Source organism: Apteryx mantelli, chromosome 4, assembly GCF_036417845.1.
Source record: "Apteryx mantelli isolate bAptMan1 chromosome 4, bAptMan1.hap1, whole genome shotgun sequence".
NCBI lineage: Eukaryota > Metazoa > Chordata > Aves > Apterygiformes > Apterygidae > Apteryx > Apteryx mantelli.
The window spans coordinates 9,830,482-9,847,589 of NC_089981.1; the positions used below are offsets into that span (position 1 = coordinate 9,830,482).

General features: G+C 43.9%; 1 protein-coding gene across 1 annotated transcript; it reads right to left on the reverse strand.

Annotated features, from left to right (window-relative positions):
- Positions 1-15,280: 15,280 nt before the first annotated feature.
- LOC136991904 (olfactory receptor 4S2-like) lies at positions 15,281-16,219 on the reverse strand (the record flags this gene model as incomplete). Its single annotated transcript, XM_067295398.1, has 1 exon — positions 15,281-16,219. A coding segment is annotated over exon 1 (924 nt), but the record flags the coding sequence as incomplete, so codon positions are not given.
- Positions 16,220-17,108: the final 889 nt, after the last annotated feature.

Consider the following 17,108-nt stretch of genomic DNA (forward strand, 5'->3'; position numbering starts at 1 on the left):
GAGGTCCTCAAAATGAGGCACTGAACGGACTGCTACATGGAGAAAATTGTTTGTCAGTCAATAAAACCTCCAAAGGAGTTGGAACAGGTGCTTAAAAAAGTAAAATGATGAGTACAGCTGTTCATGGATGAATTTATTCTGAAATAATTGCTCGTTATGCAACAGAAGTAGGAGAAAAGTGAATGCAGAAGTGAAGGAAGAAATAACTGTAATATTAAAGACTTTTCTGTAATAGCAAGAGCTACAGCTTTACTGTGAGAAAGTACAATTGTGACACTTTTGAAGGCCATTAGTTTCACCTAAGTTTTTACTTTCAAGTTTGATGCCTTGAAGATATCCCAGCTTTGATTTCAACTGTTGTTAACTAGTACCAGTTCAGCAGTATCGCTTCCATGTTCTGTTTCCATTCCCTTACCTCATACATCCTTGTAGTCTTTTTTTTCCTGACTCACAGTCAGGCTAAAAATGAGACTGGGATTCATCTAACCTAAGTTTAGAGTTCTGTTAATGAGCTGCCAAAGCATAAACCAAACTTGTAGGCTCTTTCTATAGCTCATGAAGGCAAATAAAAGTCTGTTTGCCTCCATAGTTTGATCACACCTGTCTCTGTCTCCCTTGAAAGGTCTATATTTATATCTATGAATTACAGGAAGAGTGTAGAGTGGCCAGCTCAGGTTTATGGAATTATTTCAAGTCCACGTTAATGCAGCTTAATGCTGCCCTGAGTTCTGGTTTTGGATCACATTCCATCTGACTCAGGGAGCTGCCTTGTAGAGAACAAAAAGCCACTGGCTTCAGTAGGGAAAGACTTCAGTCTCAGCTGCTTTGGCCATGGAAGTAGCACAGAGAAGGAAACGGAACTTGCTATAACACTGCCTCAATACACAGAGTTGTTAGACAAATGGGTGTAAGACCATTTTTCCCTATCCTTAGGAAGGACTGCAAGTAAAGGTCCCATAAAAAGCTACACTCCCTCTCACTGGGGGTCATCACTCAGAGCAACCCATTCTGCCCATCCTGAACCACTTAGCCCCCTTAATGTGTAAACGTAGTGTCTGAGGAAGAAATATGTTTCACTCTTCCATATCCATAGCTTTATCATTAAGACTGACAGGTGTTATTAAACAATAACCAGTCAGTTCCCAGAGCAACTCTGGCAGCATCTAGAAGTACAAATTTTCTGCAAGCAAACATTTTCATGCTTCCTAGAATACCATGGAGGTTTCAGATATTCCTGACTAAACTGTGAGAGAGGACTGCAGGAAAGAAAGATAAATAACCCAGACAAGCAATACCTGTTGATCCACTTTTAACCCAGCTATCTCCTGAACACCACGGCTTTCTCATAGTCTAGACGAGAACTCCGGAAGCCATTACATTGCCAGTCTAATGCAGTCTGGAAGAGGACTCGGTCCAATGCAAATACATTGCAGACCTCATGGTGCAGCCCAAAGAGACGAGCTTCCCTCACTCATCATCTTACACATGGCACTGCACATTCATTGTCCCGGGAGTCGCCCCCACTCCACAACACGAGCAGCCACTGTAAGCACAGTCTAACCAAGGCTGCGTTACCTGGGACATTTCTGCCTGCCTAAGCCCCGCTGATGACTTTCGCTGCTAGGGACAGTCAGAGCAGATCACTCTTCAGCTGAGTAATCCAATTCAGCTCTCCGCTCTGAAGGCCAACAGTTTGTCGAACAACCTCTAAGCCCTCGAAGAAGCACAAGTAAGCTAGCTTTTCTGGCAGGTAGAGATGTCCTTAAACTCCTGCCAGAATCAGGGGAAGGGTCTTTGTTCATATGTCTCAAAGGCTCCTCAGCTTCCCAGAACAGCTGTCTTCATCATCTTATCGTAAAGTAATTTCAATAAGTGTCCAGTGATATTGCAAGAACAGGGAGAGAGGTTAATGGCAAACTGTTTACTAAAGCATGATATCTATGTCAACATCTTCCAATAGACCGTTATTTTTCTTTTCTTCAAAAGAGTTAATTATTCAAGGACCTTAGAAGAAAAATATATGTGGGATTGGGTGCAAGTGCAAAGGCAGTGTTAAGGCAGAGGCACCAGAACTCTAAGCAAATCACCAGCGATTACCTACTTGAAGAATTTTCTACCTGCATTTGAAGAAAAATCTACCCCGATGGATGGACACAGAATCTGAGCCTGGATGGTCCACAGATGAACAGGTTATCACAGCAAAATATCTGCTCCACAGATGAGCAGGCTGCCTGAAACTAGATGGTCCATGAGCCAAAGAGGTTATCTAACAAAGGGCACGAGTCCAAGGGTAGATGTGTTATTAGAGACAACAGGAGTCTTCTGTGGAAAAACCAGCTAACTGTGTATCAGGACTGTGCATTTTAATGAGAGGAAGAATTATCAAGTTTGATCACAATTAAAAACAGAGGTGGATTCACATTCAGATGGCATTCCTAATGCTTAAACTCCACGGAGTTGCACTGCAGCTCTTCAGAGTCAGATAAGCAGAACTGATTCCTCTGATATCTTACACTGTACTGCTATTTACATGAATATGGTCTTATTATTAAAAGAATTTATATTAAAGTTTGCAGTCTAAAGCTTTGTTAAGCTTTGTTTGTCAGTTGATAGGGACAGACATGACGAGGGTTCACTGAATTTGCTAGGACACTTATGTCATCAGTTTCACTAGTAAAAAGTAGTAAGGGCAGGGAATGAGATGGGCATGTCCTATAATCAATGACAACAAAGACACCCTTAGAGGATGATTCCCTCTGCTTATCACACTTATCTTAAGATGGGATGAATTGTCCTTTGAAGGTGATATTGCTCCCTTTGTCTATAGGGGGAGCCCAGAATAGATGTTGACTAGACCCCTAACCAAGGGTAGGGGAAAGTAATTCACAGAAAGATTCTTCATTACAGTGCATCTGCTGAGACTCCTAATTAAGGCCTGGTGTCTTGCAGGAGATCTAATTTACAGACATTAAACTGCATCGAGAGTCATAAATACACCAAGTACTTCAGTAACACCATTTTTCTGAAGAAAGAATTCTGAAGCGGCAAGCTGAGTGTTAGAATATCACATTTCATATTGAAGTTGTTTCTCAGCGTGTCACTCCACTAATGTTTCACAACGCCCAGGCTGCAGGTCAGCTGCAACATACAGGGAAAAGAATGAGCTGTTGCTCCAAAGGCAGTACTGGATTGCGTAGTTCTGCAAACATCGAAGCAAAGAACATTTATCTGGGCATTTATCTGGAGCAGGGAGGGGCTCTGTTGCAAGTGTGAAGTCCTAAAGTTTTTCTCTTTAGATAAATCTTCTGATTTGTTTCGGTAAGATGTCTTTGAAGTGAAGAAGGAAGATACTCACTATTACGAAGGTACATGAAATGTTTGTAGCTTTTGAAATAAGAGTTATTTCTGGGAACAATACGGCATAAAATATCTCGCACCTTCATGCAAGGAAGGTAGGCCTATTTCTTCATTTTAGAGATCAAAAAGATCATTTTCAATCTGCAGATAGAATCATAGAATCATTTAGGTTGGGAAGGATTTCTGGAGGTCATCAAGTCCAACCTCCTCCTCAAAGTGCTGAGTTACGAGTGTTGAGGGAGCTGGTAGACGATATTGCAGAGCCACTCTCCATCATCTTTGAAAGGTCATGGAGAACAGGAGAGGTGCCTGAAGACTGGAAGAAAGCCATTGTCACCCTGTGTCTTTAAAAAGGGCAAGAAGGAGGACTCAGGCAACTACAGGCCAGTCAGCCTCACCTGCATCCCTGGAAAGGTGATGGAGCAGCTCATCCTGGAGGCCATCTCCAAGCATGTGGAGGACAAGAAAGTGATCAGGAGTAGTCAGCATGGCTTCGCCAAGGGGAAATCATGCTTAACCAATCTGATAGCCTTCTGTGATGGAATGACTGGCTGGGTAGATGAGGGGAGAGCAGTGGATGTTGTCTCCCTTGACTTGAGGAAGGCTTTCGACACTGTCTCCCATAGCATCCTCATAGACAAGCTCAGGAAGTGTGGGTTAGATGAGTGGACAGTGAGGTGGCTTGAGAACTGGCTGAATGGCAGAGCTCAGAGGGTTGTGATCAGCGGTGCGGAGTTTAGTTGGAGGCCTGTAGCTAGCAGTGTCCCTCAGGGGTCAGTCCTGGGTCCAGTCTTGTTCAACTTCTTCATCAATGACCTGGATGAAGGGACAGAGTGCACCCTCATCAAGTTTGCCGATGATACAAAATTGGGAGGAGTGGCCCAGAGGGCTGTGCTGCCATTCAGAGAATCCTGGACATGCTGGAGAGGTGGGCAGAGAGGAACCTCCTGAAGTTCAAAAAAGGCAAGTGCAGGGTCCTGCACCTAGGGAGGAATAACCCCATGCAGCAGGACAGGTTGGGGGCAGACCTGCTGGAAAGCAGCTCTGTGGAGAAGGACCTGGGAGTGCTGGTGGACACCAAGTAAAGCCTGAGACAGCAATGTGCCAGGAAACACACACAGTTCCAGCTGAACATGAGGAAAACTTCTTCACTGTGAGGGTGACAGAGCACTGGAACAGGTTGCCCAGAGAGGTTGTGGAGTCTCCTTCTCTGGAGATATTCAAAACCCGCCTGGACGCGATCCTATGCAACGTCCTCTAGGTGACCCAGCTTGAGCAGGGGGGTTGGACTAGATGATCTCCAGAGGTCCCTTCCAACCTCAACTATTCTGTGATTCTGTGAAAGCAGGTTCAGTCAGATCAGATTGCTCCGCCCGATCCAGCTGAATTTTAAATGTCAGCACAGATGGAGATTCTACAAATTCGCACCTAATCCAGAGTTTGATCACTCACGTTGGGGCAGGAGAGGGAAATTTCCTCCTTCAGTTTCCCAAGTAGTCCATGGAAGAGAGCAACCTCTTGATAGCAAGCTCATTGAAGCCCTTTTCTGAGAATTAACTGGGCTAGTTGCTGTGCTTTAGGGCAGAAAAGGTTGGGTAGGTTGGAGATAAACAACAGCCAGCTATGCAAAGATAACTCAGTGTCTAAAGGCAGTCTGGTCTTTTGTGCATCTAAGCAGGGTAAGCATTTTGCTCACTTAAACTGTGTACCTAACCATTATAGGCTGGTTTTAATCCTGCTGTCCGCTTCTTGAAAAGGGCAAGTACTTCTGAAGATTTGGCTCAAGGGGGGAATAAACTGGCTTGGTATCTACAGTATCTACTCTTGTCTTACTGGATAAAACAGATCAGTATTTCATTTGGTGACTCTTCCCAATTTATTCCTGAGCAGAAAATGGCCACTTTTCCTTGACAACAGGGATGCAAGCAAATGAGAAATCCTTTCTCAGCCAAACCTGGAGGATCTTGTGGTATCTCCTCCTCTTTGGGAAGATGCAAAGCTGAGTTTTCCTGCTGCTGTTGCCATTTAGTGCCTGCCAGCATTTCATTCAAGAGAGGAAACTCTTACTTTTTTCTGCCTGGATGTGGATTTGTTATTTGTATGTTTACAAGTTGCAGTCCCAAAGGTCAGGGTGGTGGAGGTCCCTGTAATGAAGGCAGGTCTTAGCAAGTTGGCACAGCTGCAGCCTAACCATTATATTCCTATTTCAGCAAGGCTGAACAGGGGCTGCTTTGCCCTGTTAATGGACTTTGTGGCCCATACTGAGCTCTAACTACCCTGCTACCAATGCCCGGGGGAGTTAGCTAATAGGCAAAAAATGTATTGGTGATTGCAATACAGGAAGAATGATGTCTGAACTAGTGTCAAGACCATGTATCTTCAGGAACAAGCGGGCCATTGCCCTTGGAGTGGGCCATTTGGATGATACTGTACACCCAACCGTGGCCACGAGTGAGGGGAGAAGAGTGCTCCATAGATGTCCTCAAGAAAAGCAGACTTTTTTCCTTAAAAAAGGCACACTAAAAGAGGTCACACAAAAACCATTGTAGTGCCAGACTAGGACTGGTGTTTCACAGTGCTGCTGCTGCCTTTTGAATAAATTATTTTATCTTTCTGCGCTTTCTTATCTCACCTGAAAATAGGAACTGTACTCCCTTGTTTCACAAGTCATTTCAATGCATAATTAAAGAAGTCTAGTCAGAAGCTGTGATGAAAATGCTCTGTACTTCCTTGTGGCTACTGAGACAATCAATTGTGTGTTGCCAGTTTCCCATCACTTCTAGGTGTTAAACCAGTTTCCTGTCGGGAGATGATATGAGTGTGCTAGCAACATGCGTGAGAGGAATCACTGTGTGGCCATTGAGTTTATCCTCTCTGGACTAACAGAAAGCCAAGAGGTGAAGGTAACCCGCTTTTTTTAAGCACATTAATAGGGAATCTTGGAAGGATCATGTAGATGAAGGTTGATCCCCCGGCTTCACACACTGTGTACCTTTCCCTCAGTAACTTGGCTTCTGTGGATTTCTGTTACTCCTCAGCTATCTCCCCGAGGTTGCTGGTGAACTCTTCAGCAGTGAGGAGAGCCATTTCAGTCAGTGCCTGTGCGGCACAGCTATTCACTTGTCTCCTCATGGCTAGTGCTGTGTGTCTCCTGCTGGCAGTAATGGCATATGACTGCATGTGGCTCTCTGTAACCCTCTCCTTTATGCAACTGTCATGTCCTCAAAAGCCTGTACACAGATGGTAATCATCTCCTGTTTCATTGGCTTTGTCCACGCACTTGCGCAAACTATCTCCACCTTCACATTCTCTTTCTGTGACTTTGGTGTTATCGGTCATTATTTCTGTGACATCCCCCGAGGATCCAGCTTTCATGCTCTGACACCTATAGCAAAGAGATGGTACTTCACATTTTTGGTGTGTTTCGTGGCATCTTCACATCTCTGGCAATTCTCATCTCCTCCATCTACCTCATCTCCACCACCCTGAGGATCCACTCCTCCAAGCGCAGATGCAAAGCCTTCTCCACCTCTGCTTCCCATCTGAGAGCTCTCTCCTTGTTTTATGGCAGCACCATTTTTATGTGCGGTAGCCCAACATCCAGCTACTCATTGGACTGAGATAAATGGGCCCCTCTGTTCTCTACAGTGGTGACTCCAGTGCTGAATCTTACCAGCTACAGCCTAAGGAATAAGGAGGTGAAGGATGCTCTGAGGAGAGTTTTAGGTCATATTAGAGAAACTTCAGCAGACTTGTTAGAAAGAGAACTTTGTTTGGGGAAAATTTATCAAAACCTTGGTACAAAGAGTAGGACTTCCAAGGAAGATTTGATCAGCTTCCAAGGGTGAGATTCAGAAAGGTACTTAATTGTTAGAAGGGATTTTAGGTGGACTTTTAACTGGTTGTATCTGCAACTTCTATCTTGAAAGACTGTGTTCCTCTGCTGCTGAAAGCTGGAGGAATCCTGACTCTTAACTTGCAAGTTCCAAGCACAAACAGGACTCCTGCCTGAGGAGTGCGTGGCACAGAATTGCAGTTCTCTGTTCTATTAGGAACGTTTGCTCATGTAGGAAAACCACCAGTCCGTGAAGATGAGAAAAAGCTTTCAGAGATATTCAAGAGGAGAAAAGAAATGTGATTTGAATTTATGGCCATTTCTGCTACGTCTTCAGTATTTGAAAGGAGTAGCCTCTTCCAGTGCAACACACAGAACCTGAAGTTCTGGAAAGGAAATCTTGGAGAACACACACCCGTGTTTTTGCCCCCCAAACACTAGGGAAAGTAACTGTCCCTCTCCTGTTAAATCTCCCTCTTCTGTCACTCATTACTACCTCCTTTTTCCCCTTCTGCCTGGAAACATGAAAAAACTACAGAAATGCAGAAAAGATTGATTTCTAATTTTGCTACCATTGTGAAGTAACAAGAACTTATTCCTGCTTTTCATCTCCACATATCAGCAATCCACTTGAGGCAACTGAGTGAACTGGTAGTTATTTTAAGGACATTGGACATAATCTGAAAGTTAATCAAGCTGCAGTGTTCTTTCACTTAAAAGAATGACGGAATAAGATGGTGACTTGCCAACTACATGTCTGCCATCAATGTGATTTTGAGAATAAACGACCAATCATTTCTGGGAGATGAGAAAGTTGGGAAAGGCTTTGGAATCCTTTTATCAATTCAGCTAAGCTAGCTCTAAGGATAGGTGTTCTATCACTAGTAGATGTTTCATCCCTTCTGGCTGAGTTTACAAATGCTGTCCCTCAGTAGGCAGAAGGAGCTGAAATCTTTATTGAGCTGAAAGTGACAGAATTAATCTCAGACAGGTGAGAGGTTCCTGCCTCTGCATAAGGTTTACAGTCAAAGGGGGATGGAAAGAGGTCTTGCGGATTCCCTTTGCATTTCACTGCAAGCCTGTTAGGGCTGTTATTTCCCCTGACTTCCTCTCCTTAAAGCTGTGCATAACTCTAGCAAAGATTGTGTCCCTGTGATCATCTATGGCACCCTAAAGAAGGATTTTACAAGTCTCAGGAAAATATAGCCTTTTGGTGCTGCTAGTTGTCATCTTTCTGTTGCTGCAGAGGCTGAAGCTCAAGGTTTATCTCTTGTTTCTCATCATTAAGTATCATCAGATATGTGAAGTTCACCGTTTTCGCACATACCAATGTTGCGCTGTCCTTATCTTGGACAGAGATGTGAGCTTTTTAAACCAGATTTCTGAGGTGTCCAAAATTGTCTCTTTCAGTGGACTCCCAGCTCACAGGAAGGAAATACCTTGAAAAGAAATCACAGGCATCATTTTATTTTCCTGTGTATGTTTACAGGTCTCTGGGAAGAGCAATGTACACTACTACTCTTCCAGAAAAAGACAAGTAGATCGCCATCAAAGAGCTTCCCTGCACAGCAATGAGTCATGTCTGCACACCTCCCTCTGCGCTGATGTTTAAGATGATAGTCAAAGCTATCTAGAGCTAAGCATCAGCAGAACCGGCAGCATGTTTCAATCAAGAATCACAATCTCAAACCTAAATATGCTTTCTGACAAATATCATCAAAAAGAACAGATTTTCATAAGCCCCGCATTCATCTAAGCCCTGCATTCACCTATGCCTTAGTCTCCACCTCGAGAAACCCAGACAAAATTAGGGAATTTAAAATGTTAAAGAGCTGCTGTCTCTTCAAATCTACAGTTTGCTTTTCTAAGAAAGCCTTCTGATCCACCATGCAGAATCCTGTTCCTCTTCTTCCCTTCCCCAAATCTCAGTTCCAGGAGGAGATTTGGGAAAATCCCTGCCTTGAATCACTTGTCATGACAGCAATGCTAAAGTAAGTCCATTTGTGGTAGAACAGCATTGCCCAGAGTCAGGAGGTCGTAAGGGCATTTGGGGGTTTCCCTGCTGCAAACAGTTGAGGAAAACTCAATGGATCAAGAACAGTACTGTTAAGAATTTTAGGGAAATTTTCAGGGTTCATCTAGGAATTAGGTTATATCTTATGGAGTATGGAGAGATATTGGATCCCCATATTTCCACTGAGATACCTATTCCTTAGATCTTTATAGTGTAAAACACCAGATGACTGGCCAAAGTATGAAACTTCATCCAGTCTCTAAATAAAGCGGTGGAAAATGTCCTGACGATTAAACTGGATTGTGGCTCCAACATTGACTATGGTATTTAACCGTGCTTGGATTGCTGCTCTGATAGATTATAAAGCTCAGCTGTGACATTAGGTCAAGGCCTTGGAAAGGTGTTAGCAGAGCTCCTTTAAATGAAGCGTTCCCAGAGACACCAGGTTGGCACAGACTGATGAAAATCGGAGTGAATGCCTGGCATCGGGGAACGGCCTCTGTGCCCATCAGTGTTCCTGGGAGCCTTGGAAAGTCTAGTACGGTGTATGTCACCCTTCACTGTAAGGCAGACACCTAGTACAGCATCCTGCTCCTCTCATGCTCCTCTTTTACCATGCAATGAATCGCAGTCCCCTCAAAGGTCTCTTGCTGTCTTCAGCAGCTCTCTCAAGTTGAGGCACCTCATGTCAGCACACCAATATATGTGAGATGAAACCTGCTTGTGCTGTGCCATCCTGAAGGATTTGCTTTCTCTTGGAAGCTCAGCACCACCATCACTTTTTTTGTGTAGAAACGTGAGCAGACACCACTCTCCGAAGCTCGTAGGAGCTAGTGGGAAAGCATAACCTCTCAAAATACCTAGTTATTCCTCTTAATGCCAGGAGAAGCCTAGACCTGAGACTTACACAGCTCTAAGGTGTCTAAAGGTAAAAGCCACAATACCACCCCAAAGGCTCGGGTCTGACTGGTGACAATATGCTCACATCCTTCTGACTGACAATTTCCAAAGAAAGATGAGAGCTACATGAAACCTTGAATTTAGTTTCAGTTCTGCTCTGAACAGGCATGCTAAAAATAGAACAACATTCCTGAAAAGTCCCTCCTGAACACTTCTCTTTGCCTCCCCATGGTTGAGAAGGACCCCAAAGAGCTGTGCTATGCAGCCCACAAAAGAGATGGTCTCCTTTTCAGCAAGAAGGTCATAAATGAGTTTGGGAACTGTGACAGTAGAGTAACTGATATCTACAAAGGACAAGCAGCTCAGGAAGAAGCATGGGGTGGGAGAGTCCAGCTGTTGACTGTTCTGTATAGTGATGATGATAAGCAGCTTTCCAAGAATAACAGTGGCATAGAAGACTAAGAAGAATGTGAAGCATACTTTTGCTAATGCATCATCTTGTGTGAGTCCCTGGAGGACAAACTCCGTCACATTGTTTTTGTTCTTCATATACGTCACGTAGACAGGACCTGAAGCACAGAATAAAGCCACCTGAGATGGCATTAGAAACACAGTGTTATCAGTACACATCCATGTCGATCACTGGTATGTTCAATATCAATGTATTCCCTTTTATGCCTTTTGGGGAAAGTTTCCTTTCAAAGTCAATGCTTCTCTCAAGGAGTGATAGTTGATATCTAACTCAGAATGTATTACTGAAGTGTGTAATAGCGAGCTCCACTTATTTGCTTGAGGGAGTTGGTGGAAATATCCTCCAGATTCATATTTCTGATCTTTGCCCCTTTTAAAAAGGAAGACTAGCTGCTAGGCTCCCTAAACATCCACTTTTGAAGTGTTGATTTGGAAATGAAAAACTGACTGAGACGGATAGTGCATGTTACCATTTGAGTCTCAACACATTAGTCATGCCCTAAGGAATTCTGCTCAGGCAGTGAACGTACCTTCTTTTTCAACCCTCTGGAGGAATTCAACAGAACTAGTCCTTACTAGTGCTCTCTGACTCTGGTAGAATGTCCATGCATTTTTGTGCAGCCATCAATATTCACATCATGACACAAGGCAGCTGGCTAATTAACGTCACTTCAACTCTCAGTGTAGATCCTTCTGGAGGAGGTAAAGTGGACACCTACCTCATGTCTGTTTAGCAGAGATGTGCCTTTAGGCACAAACTGTCTTTAAGGCGCCCTAAGTGAAATCAGACCATGTTCAAGGGATGCCAGGAAACCTGAAGCAGGAGAGTCATTGTCCTATATGTGCTGTACTGGGCTACATCTTGTGTGGATGGGTTCCAGTTATTGCTCATGAGTTTCTGGGTTGCGACCTCAGTCTCCAAAAGAGCAGGCTTGTACTTCCTCACACCACCTTTCCTACAGTACATGGGTGAATACTGGAGATAATCTGCATTAACGATGTGTCAGTAAGGTTTTTGTACACCTCAGCCAAGTTCTGGACTAGGCATGGAAACGCCCATAAACACACCTGTGATGCCCCTGGGGTAATAAATACACCGCTGCTGAATCTCCTTTACTCACCAACACCCTTGTATTCACCTTTGCTGCACTCTAGTGCAGTACGCAAGTATCACTAGTGTTCAGTTTCTACACTGAAAAGATAGACGGCAAGAGCTGCATAACAATGTCCACAATACTGGCAAGTCCTTTGGGATCTTAATCCTGTTCCACAATCAGTTCTTTCTCACGAGATCTCTGCCTCTTCCACCCTCCAACTTCAGCAGCAGAGGAAATATTCTTTCGTGTCTCCGTCCCTATCTCCATGCCACTCCATGGGCCGAGGGAAAGCAGTGTGGGGAGGCCCAAAGCGTGTGTGTTAAGAGCATTGTTGCCACGATGTGTACAGCTAGAGGGGACAAGTTAAGACTGAGTACATAGGCAGTGCTGCAGCTACCTATTGACTCCTTGACTCTGTAACACCAGAAACTTCCTTTTGACAGATATTGCTGGAAATGGCATATAACTGAAAAATAAGCAAAGACGACACCAATTAAAACAAAGGGTAAAAAAAAAAAAAGAGTTCTTTCTACTTCATAAAATGCACCTCACAAAATTCACTCAACAATAATGCTTCTTTTCAAAGGCAGGATTTCATAGTCACGCTTGAACAAAACAAAGAAGCAAGATCAGAAAACTTGCACAGTTTATATTTGCTAGTCTCCAACAGTTTGCCTGCTATTCTCTGATGACCTTCTAGGACCACTTCAGGCAGTTTCATCAAAACCTCTCAGCTCCAAGCTGCTTCTTGTGTGTCACGAGAGCAGTCCACATCTCTGCCAGGGCTGGAAACTACAGGGGATGAAACGGAGAGCCTGAATGTCTAGCTCCATTTCTCATTCTGCAAAAACAACTTCCAAGAGCATCTGCAAGAACAACTCTCTGTCTCTCTCTCTCTCTCCAGATGGGGAAGTTGTGGCAGAAATATTTCAAGTAAATTGCACAGCAGAAGCACAAGCTTACCAGAAGCAATGAGATCGCAGAGGCATGTGAAGTTTTCTTTGTCAGAAAGAATCAGTGGACGGGGAGCTAAAATATATATTTTGGACAGCTATTAGAGTAATCTCTACAGGGTGACTCTGGAGCGTGATCACCTAGACCATGTCACATTGTGGAGGGGTTTGCTTGCTTTCTTGCTTGCTTTCCAATGCTGTCCAGATAAATGGACTTCATTTAGTATTAGCTATGTGCTTCTTTTGGAAACATTTCTATTTAAAATCAATGTCATGGCTGACCATTTGCAAGAGTTTGTGTTCACATTACCCTTGCAATCAAGCATTTTTTGCGTAAAGATGTCTCTTACACGTCTCAGATATTTTTTCCCTTCCAAGCCAATATTTCACATATGCTTTCTTCTTTCTTATTAACTTGCTCTTACCATTGCATGTTTGCAGCAGAAATAGATATCATAACTGTGCTATATGACTTTGGCACTTAGACATCTGGTCTGTACACGTTTGAAACAAGAAGTAAACGAGGAAATCATTTCAAAACTTTAAAAATGTTTGTGGTCAGGCCTCACTACTTGCCGGGTATTTTTACTCAGGCAATGCAAAATATAGAAGCAGCTGTTTAGTCCTCATATTAAGTCATTATAAGAATCTGGGCCAATGTGTAGAGGAATACAATGCTGTTGTTGTTGTTGATGCCTTCCATAAGCTTTGGTCCCGCTGTTGCCTGCTAGCATCCAGCAGCCGGAAGAGAAATCAGAAAAATCATGGCATTATTCCCCAAAACATTAAAAAAAAACCCAAACAGTTTTAAAATTATAAGCCTTAGCTTGAACTGGCCGTGTGCCCTAACCCCTCAGCAGTTTCAGTATGAAGGGGGTCAGTGGGCCCCATCTGTCTTTCTACCTGCCCCACCCCGGGTGAGACAGACCAACCTCTGAAGGCGCCTGTCTCTCTCTGTTGACAATGGTGCTGAGCTAGACAACTGTCCTTCATTGCATGAAGAATTTAGACTGCTACAAATAGGTGGGGATGGTCCCACCTTTAGCTGTGTCCACAGAGTGTGAATGCTGGGTGAGGGACATGCTGGCCCAGGCCTGAGGGACACTATCCCTCTAAGCCTTGAGAATCAGGATTTATCCCAGTTCCGTCCTGCTGGCTGCCATCCACATAACCCACTATGGCGAGGAGAAGACACTGAGACGTCCGCAGTGTACTGGTGCATGCCTGTGAAATGGGAACCCACTCTGCCACCCCCTGCATAGAGCAGAGGACATTTGGGGAACCAGAGCATTTCTGACATTGTCCCACGGTTTGGTCCGTAGATCTGCCGCTCTCCTGTGCAGGCAACACCTTCTTATCTTGAATCACACTTAAGCCATGTTAAGGTGCAACACAAGTGCAAGCAAGTGTTTATAGGGAACGTGAAGTGAAGGAAGGAAAAAGAAAGTGCTTTAGTTACTTTCAGAGTGCATTACACAGATGTCTTTCTCCCTCACGCAGCTGATTTGCTCTTTTCCTCCTGGCAAGGTAGGAGTCAGGGTCCCGTGGCTCCTTGTGGCTCCTTCGTCCTTGTGGAGAAGCTTAGCCGCTACAACTAACCTCCCTGTGGCAGCTGTGACTGGCTCTGAGATGATTTAATCTTCCGTCTTCACATCTTTTCCTTCCTGCAGGAGTAGCTGTTCCAGCTATTCCCTTGGAATACATGTTTCTTCCTTTGCCTGGGCCTGTAGATGTGCCCTGTTGGGCTAGGAGTTATCCTGCACACAGGAATTATTACTGAATAACTCTTTTTTTTCATTGACACATAAAATTGTGCCCCCCAATGCTTTCTTTGCCCCCCAATGCTTTCTTTGGTGGTGACAATTTCCTACGGTGAGCAATTTATCTTTCACTTGGATCTTTGATTCGCTATTAGTCTAAACATTAAAATGCAAAATCTGAGGCAGAGATGAAGGGCAGAGGGGATGGTCAGGAAGGAGGGCATTAGTGAAAGGTGAACTACTGCAGAAAGGCAGAGAGTTGCACTGGAATGGGAAGGGGAGAAGCTTCTCCTCATATCATCTGCATCAGCAAATGACCCAACCAGCATCTAATATCAGCAGTTTAATTGCTAACCCATGGATTCAGCATATGACAATGCAGTACTCCTAAGAAGGCATTTACTCCAAAGTAAAGGGGAAGGAAGCCTTTGGTACAATTGCTTCCAGCAGCAGGGGACCAACAGCCTTGCAGACACCTTGGGCCATCGTTTCCTGGCTGAGTAGATTACAGAGTAGATGGAGTTTGTCTGACGGAAAGTTTACACCTGGGAGAGCTCGGACTAATGGGATGCTCTGCCTGGAACACATTTTAATATTTTTGATAGCATTCATTTCTTTATTTGCTGGTGTCTCAGCAGTGCTTGGAAGCCCCAGTCCTGGGCCTGTGCTATTCAAAAAGAGAACATAAAGGGAATCCCTGCTAGTCACAGAGTTTACAATGCCATTCCAATCAAAACATGAACTTTCAGTGTCTTCCCAATTACTGCAACAGCTAAAACCAAGCTTTTCTTCAGAAGGGAGCTTTCAGTAAATTTTCCAAAATGTAATTATAGTGAGAGAGACTTGATTTTCTCAGCTCCTGAGAAAATGTTACCACAGTTCTACACCTCACCCTTTTCAGTCCAGACTTTTCTATTCCACAGTTTTCTCATGGCCCTTTTCATCTCCTCATTTCTCAGTGTGTAGATGAGTGGGTTCAGCATGGGCGTGATGACAGTGTAAAACACAGCCACGCTCTTGTCCTCTGAGAGATTGCTGGATGGACGTATGTAGATGAATGTGCATGGCCCAAAGAAGAGAATCACCACAGTAATGTGCGACCCACAGGTGGAGAGGGCTTTGTACCGCCCTTCAGACGTTCGCCTTTTCAAGGAAAACAAAATGACAATGTAGGACGTGACCAGGATGACGAAAGAGACCAAAGTAATCATTCCACTGTTGGCAACGACAATGACGCCCACAACATAGGTGTCGGTACAGGCCAGTTGTAGTAGGGGATGGACATCACAGAAGTAGTGGTCAATTTTGTTGGGGCCGCAAAAAGGGAGGCTAACGGTTATGAGGGTGTGCACCAGGGAGTGCACAAAGCCCCCCACCCATGAACCCATCACCATCCAGCCACACACACGCCTGGTCATGAGGGTGGTGTAGTGCAGGGGTCTGCATATGGCAAAGTAGCGATCATAGGCCATCGCTGTGAGGATGAAGATCTCAGCGCAGGCAAAGAAATGTAACCCAAATAGCTGTGCCATGCAACCCCCAAAGGAAATGGTTTTCTTCTCAACAAGGAAGTCAGCAATCATTTTGGGAGCTGTGACAGAAGAGAAGCAAATATCTGCAATGGACAGGTGGCAGAGAAAGAAATACATGGGGGAGTTCAGACGCTGACTGCTAACTACAGTGACAACGATGAGCAGATTTCCTGCCACAGTAACAATATAGAAGAACAAAAACACCACAAAACATATTTTCTGCACCCCTTGGTTCTTTGAAAGGCCCAGAAGAATGAATTCCTTCACACTGCTTACATTCTCCATGTTGATCAGTCGGGTGGCAATATGCAATATACAGCTTACACACCTGGGAAAACAAAGACAGACATATGATTCACCAGCATTTTTTCATTATTAATAATGAGTTCTATATCAGAAGTGGATACAAACCAAGAAAAATATAGCATTAGTATTAAGTTTATGAATTGTTAAGTTTCTGTCATGTATTTTTTCACAGCTATTTAATTCTCCACAGTACAAAGCTTCTGCCATGGCTTTGGTTGCATGGAGATAGGTGCACTCTGTGGTATGTTCCTTAATCCTGGTGCTCCAGGATTTTGAAGGACTGGCTCCATGGCTGGTAGCCTTCCATGCACTAAGGACAAGGCCAGAGTGTTCACCTTGGGCACTACAAGGCAGATAATGAAGTATGTTTGCCCTCAGGGGAGACAAAGTCCCTGACAGCAATCTTTGTAAAATGGGTGTCTTTAAGAATACCTGGAAATATTGCTCAGAATGATGATTTGCTTTATAAGTACACATGATCTTTGAATTCTTGTTTAGAAGGGAAATGTAACCACAGGCAGAGAAAATAACTCTCTTGTGTATATACACTTTGAAACGTAAATATGAAATGTCACAGGCTGAAAAACGAGTTCTGGGAAGGTTATCTATCACGGAGGGAAAAAAAATTGCACATATGACTTAGTGGAGTATTTGACATTGTTCTAAATCTCAGCATTGTTTCTATCAGAGGAAGGAAGAATGAAAGACTCTTGTGAGATCTTCTGTCCCAGCACTGTACTGATTTTACCTAGTATGATTTTTGATACGCTCTGCGTGATCCTTTCAAGGGTTAACTTAGCTTAATGAAGCTAATCTAACTAAACTCCTCCAACAGCCAGTATAAGTCTCTCTATAGGCTGATTCAGAATGACTAAATTAGGGT